This window comes from Rhopalosiphum padi, chromosome 1 (assembly GCF_020882245.1).
Source record: "Rhopalosiphum padi isolate XX-2018 chromosome 1, ASM2088224v1, whole genome shotgun sequence".
Taxonomy (NCBI): domain Eukaryota; kingdom Metazoa; phylum Arthropoda; class Insecta; order Hemiptera; family Aphididae; genus Rhopalosiphum; species Rhopalosiphum padi.
The window spans coordinates 20,704,815-20,726,997 of NC_083597.1; the positions used below are offsets into that span (position 1 = coordinate 20,704,815).

The 22,183-nt window shown below is 39.2% G+C and overlaps 1 protein-coding gene across 2 annotated transcripts in view; it reads left to right on the forward strand.

The window, feature by feature from the left end:
* Positions 1 to 22,183, forward strand: part of LOC132930598 (neurogenic locus Notch protein) — a 49,500-nt gene that overhangs the window by 20,237 nt on the left and 7,080 nt on the right. For both annotated transcript variants that reach the window (XM_060996550.1, XM_060996558.1), the window contains exons 3-9: positions 3,601 to 3,878; positions 6,711 to 6,909; positions 9,017 to 9,150; positions 11,960 to 12,316; positions 12,473 to 12,628; positions 13,870 to 14,052; positions 21,631 to 22,174. In XM_060996550.1, the coding sequence (XP_060852533.1) occupies positions 3,601 to 3,878; positions 6,711 to 6,909; positions 9,017 to 9,150; positions 11,960 to 12,316; positions 12,473 to 12,628; positions 13,870 to 14,052; positions 21,631 to 22,174 (1,851 nt within the window). The remainder of the gene's footprint in view (positions 1 to 3,600; positions 3,879 to 6,710; positions 6,910 to 9,016; positions 9,151 to 11,959; positions 12,317 to 12,472; positions 12,629 to 13,869; positions 14,053 to 21,630; positions 22,175 to 22,183) is intronic.

The following is a 22,183-nucleotide window of genomic DNA, read 5'->3' on the forward strand; positions in this document are numbered from 1 at the left end:
TAGGTATACCTGCATATGTATGCTACGGAGGTATACGCGCACTCGTTCGTGCGTGATGAATAATATATGGCGGGTAAAATAGTAGGTATATTATATTATAAAAAAATGCGAGCGGCTAAACATATGCGAAACATGCACGAGGCACGGCGTACGATTGCGGCATTTCGAATGTGCACAAAGATCGCTAAACGAGTAACGACTATTATATTATTATATTATGTACACGGCACTCTCTATCGATAATTCGCGCCGACTCCGGAGGAGAGACACTATACGCACCGTCGAGGGACATCATCACACGCGGATTCCGGTTTTTGTAACCGTGCAGCAGCAGTACAATATATTACACGTATATATATATACTATTATATTATATTATGCGTAATATGTTCATGTAGGTAGAATAATCATGCGGGCGCGTATTTTGCATATCGTACCGAGCTCTATGGGATTTACGGTGTTCGCCCGTGTGGGGTGATTTAATGTTCTCGTACGTAAATATATATACCGTATATGTGTGTGTGTGTAACAAATTGGCGTCGTACACGTTCGTCGCTCGTACGTCGTCGTATATTGCGTTCGTACTAGGTATACGTTTATTGCACGGCACCTATGGGTATGCGCAGGTGATTTCGTATTCAGAGGGCGTCCGGTTGTCGTCGAGACTGGGCAGTGCCATCAGTGACGTCTGGTCGCGGCGTGTGTGTATGTATTATATGTTTATGTGACTATGTGTGAGTGTTTGGATTAAAGATGTGTATGTTATTATATATACATTATACTTGCATATATATATATTTGTTGAAAGACTACGCGTTGGAATTGATTATCGGGGAACGCTAACTATTGTCGGCGGACACTTCTTTCACCCTGTTGCATCGTTAATTTATTAGAAGTTACGACCTGACGTATGACGTCGTCGATCTAATATCATCTATATTAGGTATATATTGCCAAACGGGGTTGTCTGATGATATAGTGTAAAACTTTTATGTATATAAACACTATAAAATACATATACTATAATATAATATAATCTCGTGTGCACAGCACGAGTGTCAATTCAAAATATGTATATACAATATAATATATATTATATATAGATACATCGTATCATATATGGAAATCGACAGGTGGCTATATATTATTCTGTTAATACACTATAAATATTGTATCATATGTATATATATAAATCGATGAACCTATATATTATTATTGACCGATCATTATTGTTATTGGAATGTTTCTCGTTTTACATGGCGCGGCGCCCTGTACACATATATATTATACATTATTATACATTTTACTTGTATTAACCCGTGCTTCGTAGTCGTTGTCGTAGTGTCATAAAATAATAACAGGTGGTGCACGGGCGAGGTGCGATGAAAAAAAAAATATACCCAGATGGATTGTGTTTTGATATCATGCCGACTGCCGACGACGATGAGTGTGCGTTTAAGTCTCCGGCCGTTGTCGAAACGAGTTCAAAACCAAGCACAATAATTTTTCTACACTACGAGTTGGACGTGCGCGCGCCTCGCCCTGGCTCGCGCGCGGAATGAGGAGGAAGAGGGAGATGAAAATATAAAAATTATAAATATATATAATATCGTATGTTGTTGTTAAAATATTAGGCTCGGCATCATTAGGCTGTTTCATTCGGCCGTCGGACGTCGTCTCTATTCTATCGTATTTCTCTTCACGGTCGGTGAAACAATCCATTAACGCGCGAGCCACCGCTCGGTAATCCGACCCGCAGGCCTAGGTTTGACGACAAAACGAGAATGGGAAAGAGGAATAAATAATATATTAGTTACCTACGAGACCGCCCGAAGGCTAATGGACAAAACAGTCAGCCAGTGTGCTTTCAGTGTGGATTTTGTGTTTAACGACACAACGGAAACGAATTCGTTTTCGTCGTGTCGGCAGTATACCGTGCTATTGCTACCTATCAGCTACCAAGTATCATACTATACATCATTCTTCATTTGTACCCACACGATGGTGTATATATAATATATATATTACCTGTGTATACCTTATGCCGTCGAGGCTTATTTATGTATTTTTCTATTATCGCGTACCTATATTTCTCGCGCTGCAAATTCCACGAATATCATACGACTTTTGCCGTCTGTGATCTGCATATTAAACGTATACAATGTATTATATACATTTTAGGATGTACATAGTTAACACTTATATATACTTAATCGTTTCGAAATCCCACTTTGACCCGGAACGACGAAGAATTATTTAGGCTCTTTACATTTACCATGCTATATACCTAATATGTGTGGGTATATAAACGTAGAACGTGAAGTATTAAAAAACCTCGGTCGCCGGGTATAATATACCGCGCGTGAGGGTTGTGTGTGTGTGCGCGTGTGTTGCGCAAACCCTCACGAACCCATACAAAACGATGCGTCGCGATTATAATAATAATAAAAATAATAATAAGACAGAAAGAGAGGGAACGAGCGAGCGAGCAAGAGAGAGAGAGAGAGCGCGCGAGAGAATGCGCGAGTCGCCCGCAGGTGATCCACCGCGTGTATATAATACTATTATACACATATAGGAGGTAGACGCGGTAAGGTTCTCTGCGGCGGCCGTGGAACCGGTCGACCGAATCCGAATATTATGGTCGGAGATACGATCTGGTTTTTTGTTCTAAACAATATTTCCAGTGGTCTTCGCCTCGCCCTGCGTCGCCGCGTATAATATTTTATTTATCTCGGCATCTCGTGACCGCTCCTTGTCCACAACGCTGGCGCGCGCGCGCGCGCTCACTCGCACATGCACACGCGCACGCACACGAGCGAGTGCGTATCAGAACGTGCTCCGGGCGGCCGATATAATATACGTGTGTGTAATGTACACAGACATAGACACATACTCACACATACAAACATACAAACACACACATACTCACACACCCGCACGCCATTGGATATTATATTGTATCTCCACCACACGCGTGGTTGATGTACCGCGTATACGGTATCACATGAATTATAATATTATAATATATCGTATTATTATCCGCTATCGTTGTTCCTGTCGTAAACACAATAATATCGATATTATATGATTTGTGCCGTTATGCGCCGTGCGGTACGCGTTCAGCGTTTACCGAAAGTGTGAACTTTGAGAACGATCTTTTCTCATATATTACGTTATACGATATTCGTGAATGATGTACTCGTCGAGTAGCATTTTTGAACCTATTTTGCGTGTTGAGAACGAAGGACTTTTAAGGGACTATTATGTTATGTATACGTTATTCCAACGTTCGATTTTTAATGAAAAACGTATTTGCCCACGTTATTTGGTGACCGTGAGAGCAATCCGTTTTTCGGGTGGACGGTATATAGATCACTTACAAGTGAATTTATATGGTATCGCAAACATGAAACGAGATATAGTCATAATACCGTAGTGGGTACGCGCGGTATAATAATGGCCGGTGCTTTCGGGAAAACGGAACGCACCGGAAAATTAACTGTGATATTATAATAATATATGTATCATATTATATTAAGATGTTATTTGTATCGACGCAACCCGGCTAAATGTGTGTTTTTTCGTCTCTTTTTGCAGCTGTACTGGACTGTTTGTCGGACCTTACTGTCAATGGAAAAACCCCTGCCACACGGGTCCCGTGCCCCGATGCCAAAACGCCGGAACGTGCGCTGTCACGCAAGTGTCGCCACATTCTCCGCCCGGATTTTCGTGCCAGTGTCCGCTGGGATTCACCGCGTCCCTGTGCGAGATACCCATATCGAACGCGTGCGACTCGAAGCCATGCCAAAACGGTGGCACGTGTTGGCTGCATAACATCAAGGAACACCGGTGTAACTGTGCTCCCGGGTTTACAGGTATGCATATTACTATATTGTATCATCGATTAACACTGTATTTTAATTAATAGTTAAAACTTGATAGTCCTAACTGGTATCCGGTGAATTGGTCGCGAACAATTGATCGCCGGTGAATTGGTCGCCGGTGAATTGATCGCGGGCGAATTGATCGCGAATACAATTGGTCGCCAAGATAATTGATCGCCAAACGAACTTTTTTAGTTTTTTAAGTATTTTATTATCCTAGGTATATTACCGAATTTTATGTTTATTATTTTAGAATATTTAAGTATTCTTATTGTTTTATTTTTAAATAACGTACAGTTAAATGCTAATTTTAATTTAAAAAAATAATAAATAGATTATGTATATAGTGGATAATAATAATAACAATTTGATCACGGCCATGTTGATATCACCTTAACACTAAAAGGGTTAATAATAATACAAGTTAATTTGACAATTATATAATAATAAAATTACGTGACTTCACGGTATTGATAATTTAACAATGAGAAGACGTTGGCTTTTGACGAACAATTTGAGATTATGCCGCCGTGATTAGAAACGACAGAAATAAACTGATAATGCCCGTGTGGGTATATAATATCAATAATAAATACTTTATAACAATATAATGATACGAACTCGATAATGAAAATTTAAAATTAAATCAAATAAAAATTATACATTATATTGTTAATAGTTAATAATTACACATAAATAAAATAAAATAATAAATAATAATGTCAATTAATTAAATTTCAAAATATATATAAAAATTACACATTATATTGTCAATAGTTAATAATTACACATGAATAAAATAAAATAATAAATAATAATGTAAATTAATTAAATTTTAAAAATACTTAAATATTCTAAAATAATAAACATAAAATTCGGTAATATACCTAGGATAATAAAATACTTAAAAACTAAAAAAGTTCGTTTGGCGATCAATTATCTTGGCGACCAATTGTATTCGCGATCAATTCGCCCGCGATCAATTCACCGGCGACCAATTCACCGGCGATCAATTGTTCGCGACCAATTCACCGCGAACCGTCCTAACTATATGGCTTAAGTAAAAATTACTACATTGCGACGAGAAGTATATTATACCATCATATTATGTATACGCTCCCGCCCGATCGTCGATCTGGACCATGCACGGGCGCAAATAGGGGTGGACCCGAGACACGGGTCCGCCCCGAAATACCGTTATATCCCATTATTATATTACACGTCATCGTCATCCGATTTTTATAATAATATAGATCTCAATTCGATTTTTATAGAGGTCCCCGTTGATGTTTTATCGGTTATCCGCGGGATATGTTGTAGGCACTGAGAGGTATTAATGTGTTATACTATTATAGTATTATAGGAAACGAAGACCGCCGATCAGGGTTTAGATGATCGTTTTGTAGACTCGGGGAAAAAAACAATAAAAAAAAATAATAGCGAGCATCTGTGTACGCACAGAAAAAAAAGCATTCCGTGAACACGGCTTTTTTTCCTCCCGATAAAACTCGCACCGTATAACGTAGCGACGGCAGTCTCTCTCTTTTTATCTATCTATCTATATATTATAAAATATATGTCGTGTGCAACGTTTTATTGCGTGGCGGCGACGAGCTAACAAATTGTACGTGTACATACAACGTCGTTACGCCTCCGTCGTCGTCACCGCGGCCGCCGTGTTATACCGTCGGTCATTCTTCTCTGTTATTTCTATTATTTTTTTTCCAACAAGACCGCGCGCGCACATAACGATTCTACTTGCTATTATTTTTATGTGCTTAACCGTCATCTCGGGAGTTCCAGCGTAATCGATTTTCACGACCGTGTGTTGCGTGCCGTGGCGTGTATCGGTACTCGTCGCGAAAACACTTTTTATTTACGTTGTTCCGCTCTCTGCGCGGGTCAACCCTTACCGGAGTGGGGAGGTTTGACCGCGTTTATTTTACGCAAACGAGGATATTAGTCAACGGGCGTTCGCCGTATGTGTGCGTTTGCGGTTATGTAACGTGTCTGATGCTGACCCTACGACACGGGTATACCTATCTACATAATATTATGGGTGTAATATGTTAATGAGCGATGACCGTCCGCGTTTGCCCGGCGCATCCTCTTTTCCCGTCTGAGATTTGTTTACAGTTTGACGATGTGTTACAACAAAGCCTGCCGACTTTCTCTACGACACAACATATAAATAATATACACTATAGTCAAATTTTGTATAAAGTGCGTTATGAAAACTGAGTCTAAGTCATTAATCTGGCACTTCATAACCGGATAGATATTAAGTATAGCATATATTAAAACGAGTATATCACACAGCGACTTGTTTTAATGGCTCCCGATTATGCAATGTCACCGAGGACATATAATTAATAAAATATATAAGTTAATGAATATCGATGTTCTCGGATATAATACAAAAACATTGTCTTATACAGTTGCAAATTTTATTCTACTACACACTTCCTGTTTTTTTAAATTTATTTAATCTATGAGGTATTGGAAATTCGTAATTAATATTTTGAGTTATCTTTATAGCAAACAACTTATACAGTTACCCATAAAAATAAGTCATAAAGCCTATAGGTACCTAATTAATTAATTCAAAATTTTACATTCCGTATTAACTGACTTTTCTACCATCATAATAATATTATGTATATTATACTGATCACTGACCAGTTTCGTCTAATTGGTTGGGTTTACGTTTTGAATAACTAAATTTAACACATCAAACTATATCGTGTAAAATGTCTACAACTGTAAGTTATAACCTTTTGAATTATATTCGATTAACGTTTTGGTTGGTTTTCTCTGTCTTAGGACCAAATTGTGAGTTGGAAGATCATTGCGCTTCGGGACCGTGCAAGAACGGAGCAGAATGCGCTTCTAAAGACGATTCTTACGAATGCACGTGCGCCCCAGGGTTCACGGGCACAACGTGCTCTGAAGACATTGAGGAATGTTCAACAACCGAACCCTGCGTGCACGGACAATGCGTCAACACACATGGATCGTATGCGTAAGTATATTATAATAATTATGTATTATATTGTTCTCGAAAACTAGTTATTATTTATACTCATGGTCTTGTCGTTGTGACACCGAATACACCATATGGGCTATACGAATATACGATTAACTAACGTTTTTGAAAATAAAATATTAGGCATAGTAGGTATTAGACATAGTAGGTATACCTATGCAACGTGCATATATATAATATAATAAATACTGTCACGGTAGTTTATGTATATTACATTCATTTGTTATTATTGAAACGACGATGAGATAGACGATAACCTCCGTCGACGGTATATTTCGGTGGATAACGTTAATTAGAGTCGAAAACTCCTCGCGAATAAAAAAAACCGGATTATAAGCATTCTTAATATTATAATATGTGTATTCGAGTAGGAACATACAAATCAAAAATGATGAAAAACATGTAGATGAAAACACTGGTGTGTATCTATATACGCATGCATATGCATGTGTTTTTATGTGCGTGTGTATGTGTGAGTGCGCGCGCATATAAAAAAATTCAATGCACGCAAACCGACGGTCCATAATTTTTAAGTCGTCCGCGGACGTGTAATTATTTCTTTTCCGTAGGCGTTCTTGACCATATAACTTGCATAATGATCCACGCGAGCGAGTTTTTATTTTTTTCTTCCCCCGTTTCTCTGAAAACAATATGTATATACATATATAACGTTATTATATACATCATACCTCGTGCACGAGGAAAAACATCATATTTTACCACGTTTAAAGTAGCATACATAACAGCTACACTGACGTGCGTACGCGACTCGCCCGCAGGAAATCCGAGTATTTTAACGCTCCGACCAATAATAATATACATAATAATAAAATATAATAAAAACGATAGAGCACGCGATCTTGTCTAGACCTCGGTCATCTAATCTTTTACACGCACGCGTTCCGGTTCACTGATCACACATACACACATACACAATACACATATATAATTAAGAATGTATGTAGTTCTTGCAAAATTTCTATGTCGTCGGGACTGACGTTTTTGGCGTGTTTGTGTGCTTTGCTTGAGTTTCATCGAATTAGGTCATAGGTGAACGTCTGTACCGTTTTTTGAAAAATATAACAAAATACTTAGAAAAAAATGCATATAATAATAGGACATTGTCGTGGGACAATTAGCAGTGTATACTATATAGTGTAATATTATGTCTGTGATTGTGTGTTGTTTTTATTTTAAATTTTTGTTTACTTTGTTTGTCATACCAAAAGATAAGAAATAGCCGCCCACGCTAAATTCGTACACAATACTGTAAAACTGTTGTTTGTGTGCAAAAGCGAGCGATAATTTTTTTAAATTTTTTATACTATTTCGTTTTTTGGTTCACACGATTTTTTAGCTAGGAACAACCATTCAGTGCGACTATACACAATTGGCCCATTGTCTCGGGTCCATGTTGTTCTATCATATAATACGAAAAAAACATAGTTAACCAACAATAAACTCGCCTCTCCGTAAAAAAGAAGAAAAAAATGTATTATAAATACTGAATTTTGCGAAGGCGTTAAAAGTATTTACGTAGTAATATTTATACTCTATTATTACTATTAATTGCTCTTAATATTTTTGTTGGGAAAAACTATGCTTGTAATTACATAATAACTACATTCCGTTAAGAATTCCTAATTTTATGGTCTATTGTTACCTTAATAAATTACAATATAACAAATTATAATGTAAATTAAAGTATATTTAATCTGATTTAAATTTGACTAAAAATAATAAGTAGGTAGGCACTCAAGTTTGGTATTTAAAATGAAATATTTCATCGTATCATTAATAATGATGCTTTATTATATAGGTTGTAAACATTTTATATAGCAATTAAAGTATTATTCATTTCAATCCGATAGTAAAAAAGTCTGTATAATATGCTTTTTACTCAAACGATTGTACAAATATATAGTATAATATGTTTAATTTAAACACACATGGTTTAAATCTTGAGCTCACCTGACGCGTTATAAAGTGATAAATCGGAATAAAGTCTGTGTAAAATGAATTATTGTTTTTGAAGTATAATGTATGTATTAAACACAACTTTAACTTGTATTTCTGGTTTCAGGTGTATTTGCGAACCAGGTTACACGGGCAAGAACTGCGAGATGGTATACGTCCCGTGCGACCCGTCGCCATGTATGAACAGCGGAAGGTGTATGCAGATCGACGATCTCAATTATGAGTGCAAGTGCAAGTCTGGTACGATCATTTATCCTAGTAATATTTAATACATAATATAAATGTGTGTGTAATCGACCGAAATACGTAATATTAACTATGTTCTGGTCATGTGAAAACGACCCGGTTTTAGGTATCTCTGTTTATAAATGATATTTACTATGGTTTAGTCAACGGGGGTTCTTCTGTTACTTGTGTTGAGGTACACATATGCACGCTCAATGACCCCTAAATATCCCAGGGAATATAATACGAGACAAACATGTCTTGGACACGTTCAGTGGACAATGTAAATAATAATATTGTACAGACATCATCAGTGTACCGATCGACGTCAAATTATTTATCTGTTTAAAATGAATGAATGATATAGCTACACGATGGGTGGGTGAGTAACAAAACGAAAAAAAGGAAGGAAAAAATTCACAATATTGATTATCGTATATATTGACGTGTTATTTAACCATTGCGCCGTTTGATGATTTATCGTTTTATCGAGGTCCACGTATCCGCACAAATGTACCTTACGAATTTCGCACGATGAGACTAAAAAAAAAAATGAGATTGATAATATATTATTACTTTATTATCCAAATAGTTTCCGGCTTTAGCGGTTGCATTTAATTTTTAATCGCCAATAATGTGGATATTTGTCGGAAGTTGTGTGTGGTTACGTTATCTTGCCGGCAAACGGTTTCGTGGGAAAATACTAGCTATCAGACGACTGTCCATGGGAATTAATAGCTGACGACATTTTTGAGAGGTCATTAGAATTGATTTTATTATTAAAATTTTTTTTAACCCACACTATATACCAATATCTAGAACACGCGATATTTACATTAAAATAAATGTTAAAAATATTCGCACTTTTTCCGTGTTACCGGTTTTGTTACAATAAACATTTGACAACCACCTCAGAGGCGATTAATTTGGTGGGAGATGGGTGTAGTGGACTCGTTGACCCCGAATTTTATCATTCTTATTATATCCGTCGACGGTATTTCAATTGACGTGTGGCTCGAATGTCAAAACTAAATGACTTGAGAACGAAAAATCGACTGCGTGGGTGTTTTACAAAACAAATAGACAACAAAATTCGGTGATAAACGTAAACCGCGAGAAGAATACGAACAAAAATAGAAGTAAAATGTAATTCATTTTCTTCATTCAGTGGCTACAAAGAAATAGTTCGTCGCGTCGTCGGCATTTATATTATAATATTACATCGTACCCGTAAAACTATATACATTCCGGGTTAACTCGCGTTACGTCAGTCACAATGCCATCGGCCGTTAGTTTTGTGGACTGTCGGACGAGATTAATGATATATACTCGAGTTGTAAAAATAGTGGAGCGCGACCGTCCGTCCGCGCAAAGTCAGCAGTGTTTGTTCAACTGCGATCTCGCGCGATGTCGATCGAAATTCAATAATAATATGTATATTTTTCCATTACGATCGATCACATACATACACACACACACACACATCACATAAACAAGTGCATTACGAGATCTCTCGTGCCCCGTCAATCTAGCGACGACTGAGCGTTTTGACGGTTCGGGCGGTCTCGTATCTTTCAGCAACGCGTCTCGCCTGTGTAACGCGCTGCAGCATCTCACGAAACCGCTCGCATAATGTAATATCGTCTCACATCTGTCGACGACGTTATTAAGCCATTCGTATACGTACCGCCTCGCCACCGCCCCTTTTGTCCGCCGTGTCAGAGTCCGCTAACGGATCGCTTTAGCCGCGGTATATACCTACGCCTTATATATACTTTACCTTACGAACACGCGCCCGAGCCCTCGCCCATACATATTATGCTGCACATTATAATATTATATCCGATTCGACTCGCCGGCCGATCCGTCGAGTTTTTATCGCGGTAATCGTGACCGGAGAATAATAATAATATATATCTGCGTATATATATATACCTACCTACGTTTGTATCTATTTTTTTTTTTAAATGCTCTCCGTCCGACACCCGTCTAACGGATCGTCTCGACGCCGCACGCATTTTTTTTCGTCCAATTCCATTGCGCCACAGTAGTCGCTATAATAATAATATTCTATTCGTATGTATATGCCGTACGCACAGCCACTGTACGCATAATATATGTATAATATTATTATCAATTGGTGTGTGGTGTGTCGACGGGCTCAAGCGAACGAGATTTGCTCGTGTGAAAAAAAAATAACGAAACGAAATCCGTCGGACGCGTTTCCAGCAGATATAATGACGTTCGGCGGCCGAATCGATTAAAATACCGATTTTATGCAGTATCAGTCGTTCTATCCTTCGCTCCACATAATATACATATTATACACCTAAAACATATTTAATATAAAATAATAATATTTTACACTCGTCGGACACGCACACCGGTTTCGCCCACCTACGCGCCGACACGACGACACCGAGCAATGTTTGCGTGTCGACGTGCTGACCATATAGTTGTCGATCGATTTGATAATAATTATTACACGCATAATGAATTACATTTACCGCACCTCTTAATATTATTTAGCGATCCATTACGCTCCGTCGTCGTGTTCATATCTATTATATGCTGTAATGTCTGTCGTCGGCTTTGCTGTACATATAGATAAGGATTTTTGAAAAGTCACTTGGCCAGAGTTAAGATGTTTCTCATGATATGTTCGGGGTATAGGGAGGGGTGAATTGGCAGATGGACGAATTTTTAGGGGTTGGTATATAAGCAATGAATGCCATCATTCGTGTGCCGAGCTTCTCTAAATCAATTTACTGATTAATCGAAATATCGTGCGTTTGTTTAATATGTTTTTTTTCGTTTTCCACAGGTTTCCGGGGAAAAAATTGCGAGGAAAACATTGACGATTGTATACCGCACGCCTGCTTGAATGGTGGCTCGTGCGTGGATGGCGTGAACAGTTACACATGCTCATGTCCGGCCCAATGGACGGGTGAGTCGTGCGAGATGGACGTGGACGAGTGCGCCATGCGGCCCAGCGTCTGCCACAACGGCGCGACATGTACCAATTCGCTGGGATCGTACAATTGTATTTGTGTAAACGGCTGGACCGGACAAGACTGTTCGGTAAACATTGACGATTGTGCCGGAGCTGCCTGTTTCAACGGCGCCACTTGTATCGACCGAGTTGGCAGCTTCCATTGCCAGTGCACGTACGGCAAGACCGGTGAGTTATACGATCATTTTGTAGATCACGGGTGTCCGTTGTATTTGTTATAGACTGCATAGTGTTATACAATAGTAACGGTGTATAGTAATCTGTCTGTCATCTATGCATAATTTTGCGCAATGACTTATCACGAAATTTTTGTGTTTTTCGCAGGTCTCCTGTGCCACCTTGACGACGCGTGCACGTCTAATCCGTGTCACACCGATGCCATATGCGACACAAGCCCGATCAATGGTTCGTACACTTGTTCGTGTGCTTCCGGCTACAAAGGAATCGATTGTTCCGAAGACATCAACGAATGTGAACAAGGTATGATAAATAATAATAATAATAATAATAATAAAACCACGTACATATAATATAATAATATAATACGAATCCTCCGCCGAAATCACAAGTTCCCACACTATCGCATTTCTACAACATAAAACCCACACACACCGCCGTCTCTGTTGAGGGAGGATGGAGGCGAAAAGAACAGCTACCTCTTCTTCTACTTCTTGTACTATTCTTGTAATCCACACCATCGACACAGGGCTCTTTTGCTCTCTTTCTCTCATTATGTCTTCATCTTTCTTTCGACTCCCCCCCCCGTCCTGTCGCCGGCCGCGCTCTCTCTCTTATTTACTCCCCATTATCCAAGCCGCCGAACAATAGCCTACCGGCTTCCTGTTCCCATGGCGTGCGTGTTATATTTGATTGTGGGGGATAAGGGGAAAGATTATCTTGGATAAGAGACCGGTAATTAAAATGGTTACGTACGGCTATCGCGTAACGCCAGCGGTTTCCAGCTTTATAGTTGACACCGTTGACACTATGTACAGCGTTCGTATCTCCGAGTGCGGTGTACAGCCGTATAGTAAACCAGACACGTGTACATGTGTGTCCGTGTGTATGCATATAGGTACCTGTATGGAAGATGGCAAACATGGTTTTAACCGGTCAGACCGATAATATTGGTGACCGTGTGGACATTGTTGCGATCTTTATCTCTACATATACGAGTATTAAAGTCCGCACTTGCTCATGTACACGATTCGTGTTTTCCACGACGTTTCAGGGCCATTCTAACGTCCGGAAACAGGAAGATTGAGTGTGTGTGAACCTGTATTGGGCTGGAGGAGATGGGAGGACTGTCGGCGATTGACCGTACGGTCAGCGGCCGTGCCCATCAGTAACCGAGAGTTAAAAAGAAAGAACGAAAGATTAAGAAAGAGAGTGGTATGAATATAGTGTACGCTCGGTGGATAGATTACACTTCGTGAAACATTGTAATTAAGACGTAGTCATCTTTTTAAATTGTCAAGTGAACAAACAGCGGCGCACACGCCTCTGTTAACGAGTCAATTAAAAATTGTAATAGATTTTTCGGCCGCCGCCGCCGGTGAGTTGGCGAGCGATTTTTCATCACTGTCTTGTTATATAACTCCTCTCTTCCACGACTGTGGCGATGGCGACGGATCGTTTTCACACGTCATACTATTGTATTTTGTACACCTCACTGAGTTGTTAATAAAATATAAATTATTTTTATTTTTTTCTCTGCACAGGATCGCCATGCGAACACGATGGAGTTTGCGTCAACACTCCCGGATCGTTCGCCTGCAATTGCCCACAAGGTTTTACAGGGCCACGGTGCGAGACCAATGTGAATGAGTGCGACTCGCATCCCTGCAAAAATGAAGGATCCTGTCTTGACGACCCCGGAACTTTCCGATGCGTGTGCATGCCAGGTAAACTTTTGTTATGATACATTTCTAGCGTATACATCATTTTGTTATCAATTTATTCCTTCCATTTAATTTGTCTTAATTTTATTTTTCCTGTTACACATACTGCAGGTTGAGTCTCCGTTAAAGGGTCCTATTAAAAAATACGTCTTTTATAATATAGTTATCGTCTTTTTAATTTGTATTATAGATAAAAACTAGTCTACGTAAACGGATAATCTCAACAAATATTGTATAATAATCATATTGTAATATACCGTACGCTACACTATAATTTACTTACGAATCAAAAAACTTACCTCCGTGCTCGAATACTATAGTAACGTGATGGATGATTATACGAATATTTATATATAATAATATTTTTTTACATCTGATGAGGTGACAATTTTTATCTTTGAACTATCTTGGTGATAATCTATGCAAACGTGATTTCGCGGAATTCGTTGTTTATACGTCAGTGCGTAATAAAAACTGTTAACAAAAAATATAATAAAAATGATTCACGTTCCTGATTTACATAATATCATGGTTCAAAAATTATATATATATATTTATATTTTGCGCAATGGTTTCAAAATCAATTGGTATAGGTAGATTTAACAACAATACAGCGTGGGAACAATAGCTGGTTATTAAGTATATAATATATTTTAAATGCAATAGTTAATTTAGGAATTTGATAATTTACGGTTATTAGAAAATATAACATGTCTGTCGTATTACGCGTGTACTTATCTATATAGTAATTGCAGTTGCGTTGTGTATAGAGGTCGTTGTATTATGTCGGAATTATAGACAGACGTCATGTGCTCGCTTAAAAATAATTAGACGTTATACATATGCGTCGAAAACAATTTTTAATCCGCTGTCCGAGGAATATTATTATATTGTACATAATTATTCAACTGTAGGTGTATTATAGTCGTTGAAATTCCATCTATGTTGTTGGAACTTTTACTACGTTTTATAGAGAGTGAGATATATTGTGATGGGAGAATGAGGAAGAAGATATAATTTAGGTATTTGCTTTAAAAAAAAAAAAAAAAGATTTGGGGGTGACGGATTGACTAGTGCAAGAGAAGTCGATCGACGACCCGCGGTTGTATGTGTTCTTCAACGTCATCGTCGCTTGTCATTTTTGCTTTTAACAACGGAGCAAACCGTCATCGGTGAGATAGTGGCAAAAACTCAAGTCTTTCGCGTGGCTATTCCAGAGAATATTATTTCCCGTTTCGGTTGAGCAGCGACGTCCGTCACACGGGTCGTGCCCGACTGCTTTTGCGCTCGCGTTTGTCGGCGGCAGCGAGCAAACTAACCGGTACTCACAAAAGCTCTGTCGACGGCTCTCTCTTTATCTTTCAGATCTCGCGTGATCTTGTATATACATGCTCTGCAGATCTGACCGGCCAGATAAACACATCCGAACGGTCGTTCGCCCCACCGCAGCCGTCGCCCCGTAATACGGCTGTTTCATATTTTTTTAAGCACACGCCCGACCGCGAAGAAATATACGTCGATAGTATCACGACCATTTATTTTTACTTGTCCACCGTAAAGTTCTGTAGAGGTGATGGTCTGTTTGTGCTGTCGAGGTGTACCTATATGTTTAGTCAAACAGATTTAGTGGCGTTCGCGACGACAAGTACTACAATCGATTACTATTACTATTATTTCGAAAATTCGAAAAAAACGGGCACATTAAAACACATATTATAAGCGGTGGCGGCACAGCAACACGGAATCGACGGCGGTCGTTGTCATCGGGTGTATTTGTTTCAAGATTTACGGTCCATTGTATATTGTGCGCGCGTATAAGCGCGTTTCAAATCGAACAGGCGGCGGCGTTCTGATAAGAGGTCGGTGGAAACTCGAGGCGGACGTCGTCTTCTCTTATAATATACATGGGTTCCCCAGCGGCGACCCAGTCGTCGTACGAAGATTGCGATCGCTAATGGATAGTAAAGTTCTCCTTTATTGGCGTAATACCGGGTGCCTCATTAACCGGACAATAATATTATTATAAATGGTCCCGCTCTCTTATATCATCATTCTTTTTCTCTCTATCTCTTCTTTTTCTGGCCGTGAAGAATATTATATAGGGACTTATCTTCTCGAAGTTGCACCCGACGGGAGGAGACTTCCACTAACTACGAGCAGACGCTATCCTCCGCAAAATCCGTCGACTAAAAGAAATGAAAAAAACCACACGCTTGCCCGGAATGTACCGCATACAAATATTTATCTCTACAATACTTGCGGCGGTTCGAAACCCGCGAGTGTGTGTATATACACATGCATACACAATGCACCATTGTTCCGGGATCGCCGTTCGTTACGTATATTTTTATATTACTACGTAGTTATTTTATTATTATTATTATTATCATCGTTTTATTATTATTATTTTTTTTTTTTTTACCTTCTCTTCTACGTTTCCTCTCCGCCTATCCAGCGCCGTGTTTCGCGTTGACCCTAATCTATTATCGCTTTGTTGTTGTCCGTATAATATAATATAAGTACAAAACCATCACGCCCACGCCACGGAATCGCGTTGTTATTTCGTTGTGTTGCGGGCGCTTGCAGGCGCGAGCGCTGCGCGACCGCCGCTAACGAACGCGCTTGTTACCGTTTATTGAATATTATTGCCCACAGTATATATGTATGTAAGAGCGAGTGTAGGCAAAGACGCGATTATTGTCGATCGACCAAACCGGAAAACCGTTAACGGATATATATCTACGAAACGCGAAATTTGGTACTGCACATTATACTGCGCGATAAAACTCTTCTTTGCTACGAGCGCGCTGTTGTAATTTACATGTGAAAGCATAATATAACACCTATTATCGATACGCGAGTTTTATGGGTGACATAAAATAACGTGACTTGTACGATCGGAGTACATGATGCACCGCACCGCGTGGTCGATACCAATTCCGGACGAATCAGTTTCCGTTTCGACAAACGTAACAATAAAAAAAAACATAATAGCAATATTAAAACCTTCTTAGGTTCGTTATAAATTATTATACCGTTTGACGCCCGGGCACCTGCAGCAGCGGTTAGTCGGGTCGTAAAATATTTTATCGTTCCGTAAACAAGTATTGATGGAATCGTGCTTGGTCTGTCCACGCTCGCATTCGGGTGCATTAAAAACAAAACGGGTTTCAGACGAATGCGACGACGAAAATCCGTCGGCGTAATGGTCTCGTGGTGCATCATGGTATTTCAATAATATTACTGCTGCAGTTGCACTACGTTCGTTACTTGTACGCTTAAAAGATGATTCTAATTGTTTTTCGGCGTGGTAGGTTCTGTGTAGGAGAATTTATGCTACCTTAAGTAATAATACACGTTTTATACACGATCGCGCGCCATCCTGTGTTTCGTTCGATGATAATATTGAATAATTCGACGTTTTCAATCCTGCCGTCGACAATATATTGTACCTATATTATTATTGATAAATGCGAAGATCGCGGTGTTGTCTCGATCGTTGTCGTGCCCGCACAGTCGTTACGGTAAATCACGAATCTCATACCCCGCCCATCCTCGGACGTATTATTATTATTATTATTATTATTATTCGTTTATCCGTTACGGCCGTCTCACAGGCGTTGCGTTCGCCGTTCTGAGTACTGCGTAGCGAGGTTATCACGTCATGGTGATGTCGGCTGGGCTATGTGCGTGTGCGCCGAATGCCGATAGAATATCATTTGTATTGAGTTTTCACGACGACTGACGATTGCGGCGCTAACGATTAGCCGCGTCCGGCAGAATAAGTGTATATTGGTTGCGTATGTGTGTGTCAGATCGTAAGTCTTTTCAGTATGCGCCAATCGTCGTAAGTCCTGGTGGAAAGTACAAACTGGTCTGGTCCCGAGAGCCCGAGTGGATACAATTCCTAAAAGGGTCGTATATACCGACGATGGCGCGGAAAGCAAACGATGCGAAATAATAAATATAAAAAAATAAAATAAAAAAACCATTACCGATCCAACCGGATTCCGAACGCTTTATATTATTTATTATTATTACTATTCCCGCTTCTATCGTCATTCGCTCGTCGCGTATATTATATTATATATATATATATGTTTATAATGTATAATATAATATTCCTTACAGCTACGGCTATTCCAGTTAGTACCTATAGGTAGGTAGTAGTGAGTAAGTGAGTTCTACAAATCAAACGGGCGAATAAATCGACAGACATGAGGACGACAACGGTTGCGTGTTACATTACCTTTTATAACGCGCGCGCCGGACGACCACGGCGTGATTGACACTCGGCCCGCGCGGAGTGGTGTAGAAGAGGAACTGGTCGCGCCGGCCGACGACGCGCACATAATAATAATAATAATGTATGTACCGGTTGCCCGAGTACATAATATTATTATATTATATTATTATACGCGAGTCTATAACATTATCATGCACGCGTTTACAACGCTATAGTATATTATACTCTTATACTCGCGCGTACACACACACACACACACGTGGACATATTATTATATACGTACTGGACGCTCACGGATACTCGTATACCCGTGTAGTTTGTATCTGATATACTATGCGGTATGTATCGCACACTACGGTATCGGGAACGCACATGATACGCAGCTACCCTCCGCCGCCGCCGCGTGTAGTATATATTATAATATTCTTCTCGGGTATTATATTATATTATTGTATATAATATGCAAGCGCTGCGACGGATCCGTATAAATGTTCATAAATTTCAACGCGTCCGTCGCCACGAGACGGCGGAATGATATAGGCGTTATTCACACTTCGTGCGGGTTCGCAGCGTATATCATTCGCGGGACAGCCGCGCGGTGTACCTATATATATATGTATATATAAGTAACTACCAAGTCGACGTCCGTACGGCGCGTACCGGCCGGTCGGACACGATCCGGACCGGGTGCGGTGGCGGACGACGACGACACCTCCGATTATAAAATATGGAAACCTGCGCGAAATATCGACCGCGTGCCCCGTTTGTGTATTATTATTATACTATCGTCGTCATGTCTTCGCCGCGGGACCGTTGTACGTACCTATATAATATTATGTTAGTCCGTAGAAAACCGACGACGGTCCCGACTTAATGTTCGAAATGCCATAACATTATGTTATGTATACTGTCCCGGTGTGTGTGTGCGCGTGTAGGACAAATGTTTCGCCGAGTGTCCCGCACGACCAGCCATCGCGTATAAATATAATGTAATATATAATAATATTTACACACACAAATACGCGTTGTATCGATAGTGTACCTACGTGACATTATATTACGAGCATATCGTGTATTACTCGTGTGTGTGTGTGAGTGTGGCGTGTAAGTGCAGTGTATGTGGGTACGAGTCCCGAGGAGAGACATTACATCGGTTTACTCGGGTTTTTCGCCAACGCGCGGTTTCTCATACTCGACGCGGCCGCCGCCGTCGCGTTCCTTCTCCGTACAATATTATCATTATTATACATTATTGTTCCACTGTTGCGATTATACTCGTATCTTATATTTTATTATTATTATGTATATGTGTTTTCTACTCGGAACCGCATTCGAGATAAGGTATCGGCGATTATTCGTCATCTGCAGCAGCTATACAGCGTTGTTTACACGACTCGACTAGGACGCGACGTAAACATATGCCTTTTATTTTATCGCAGTAACAAATGGACGACAATGTACATAATATTATATTTTATGTAGGTACATGTGTATTATTGACAACGATATATGCACACAAATTGGCCGTAACGATGACTTTTTGTCTTTGTCCCGGCAAACGATCCGTTTAAATTGCGTTTCATAATATTCAAATTCATTAATGCTAAACAGACTTGACGAAACGAATCGCAGGACGAGATATTATATTTTGTTCCCACATTGTTTTATATTTAGTTAAATGTGCAGAAGGATATTACATCCTTATATTTTTTTTAACACTTTTACACTACCATTAAAAAATAAAATGTAAATAACCCAGTTTCAAATTGAACCCATTAAACGAACAGATGGCATCGTGTTTGGTTCGGTATAGCGCAAAGACAGTTTCCTCTCTAAATCATTTTTTTTACTATAACGCAAGCGAGAAGGAAAGGATAAAAAACTACGATATTTATTTTCTTTACATACATATGGTTGCAGAGTTTGGTTTATAAATATTAACATCGGTGATTTTTACTTGAAATGCGAAACAATAATTCACATAACCATCATGTACGTCGTAAATTTTAATAAAATACGGGTACACAACGTCACAAAATACAATAAATGTTGTGAAATGTATTTTTCACGTTGTATGTAATTAAAACATTGTATGTACCTAAATGTATGAATATATATTATTTGATTTCTAATACTACAAACTACAAACAAGTTACGGTTACATAAAAACCATAGCATTCAAGTATTGAGTTTCAGGTAATCTAATCTCAAGACATTCAAACATTTAATTATCTTTATACTAATAATGTGTATAATGAAATAATCAATCTATCGGGTTTCAATTAGATTTTTCAACTCTATATAATTTAATCATAGAATTGTAACATAAATGTATTATAATCATGGTATTAATTTATTTCTGATTAATTCAATTTGAGCGAATACATCATTATGCTTAATAATATACAACTCATTTATCGTGGGATTATTTTTTATTTTAAATTTAAGACTGAAAGTAAAGATTTGAATTGAGTTTTTTTGTGGGTTTCATAATTAAATACTTTTTCATTAGGTAATGTCTTCATTAACTCTGGTTTTAGTCCAAAACTATGTTAAATAATATTTAATCATTGCCCGACGAAAAAATATTCATATAAAACATTTGCAACTATAAACTTCATACTTATTATGTGATTGAATATTTAACGTGTGAACAATAATTTCATCATACCGTATTTAATAGCCGGGCAAATAAAACTCAGTTAATACAACTACTGTTGTCGGCTTGTCGCTAGTAGACAGCTTAGTAATTTTCTTCACGTGTCTGATTGAATAGTATGTGAATTGTAGGGAAACATTGTAATAATTTGCAGGTCTTTATTGGATTTGGTATTGTTCTTGTGTACTAAAACCGGACTGAGGTCTCTCCGCGGACGTGCGCGAAACAAACAGTCCTTGTCGACCAAACCTGGAGACAGATGGTCTGTCGAACGATAGTTCTGCGTCGGATAATTAATTTCGTTCCCGCGCGATTAAAAACCAGACCGTCAACCTTTAATTACCAAACGTGGAACTGGATCCCGTCGATTCCTTGGAATTATTCATTTCCCACATACATACACACTTATTCACTCGGTAGTCGCACACACACACACACACACACACCTGTTATATGCGCTCTCTCTATGTATGATATCATATAATATTATGTGCAACGCTATATGTGACCTGCATCTGTAATCTGGAACACACATTCGCTGTATCGATTTTTTTTCCTTATTTCTCATGATAAAAAAGATATCTACCTACAATGACGCACAAAATACCATTAACTATTTTGCTAGGTGTTATAATATAATATTATAACTAATAATAACGGCGTGTTATTTTAACAGGGTTTGCTGGCACGCAATGTGAGATTGATGTGGACGAGTGCGAAGCGGACCCGTGCGAGAACGGTGGTGTATGCACTGACATGATCAACGGGTACAAGTGCTCGTGCCCAGCTGGGTTCTCGGGACCACGGTGTCAGATCAACATCGATGACTGCGTGAGCAGCCCGTGCAAGCACGGTGGCATATGTCACGATTCGATAGCCGGTTACCAATGTGAGTGTTCGCCAGGCTTCACGGGATTCAACTGCGAAAACAACATCAATGACTGTCTGTCAAACCCGTGCAAGCACGGCGAATGTATCGACGGCCAAAACTCATTCACGTGCTCCTGTCATCCGGGTTACACGGGACTTCTATGCCAGGACCAGCTGGACGAGTGCGCGTCTGCGCCTTGCCAGCATGGCGGCACGTGTGAAGATCTGATCAATGGATATCAGTGCCGTTGTCGAGCAGGCACTTCCGGCCCGAACTGTGAGGTTAATATCAACGAGTGTGTGTCCAACCCCTGTCGGAACGGGGCGAAGTGCATCGATGGTATCAACAAGTACGTAGA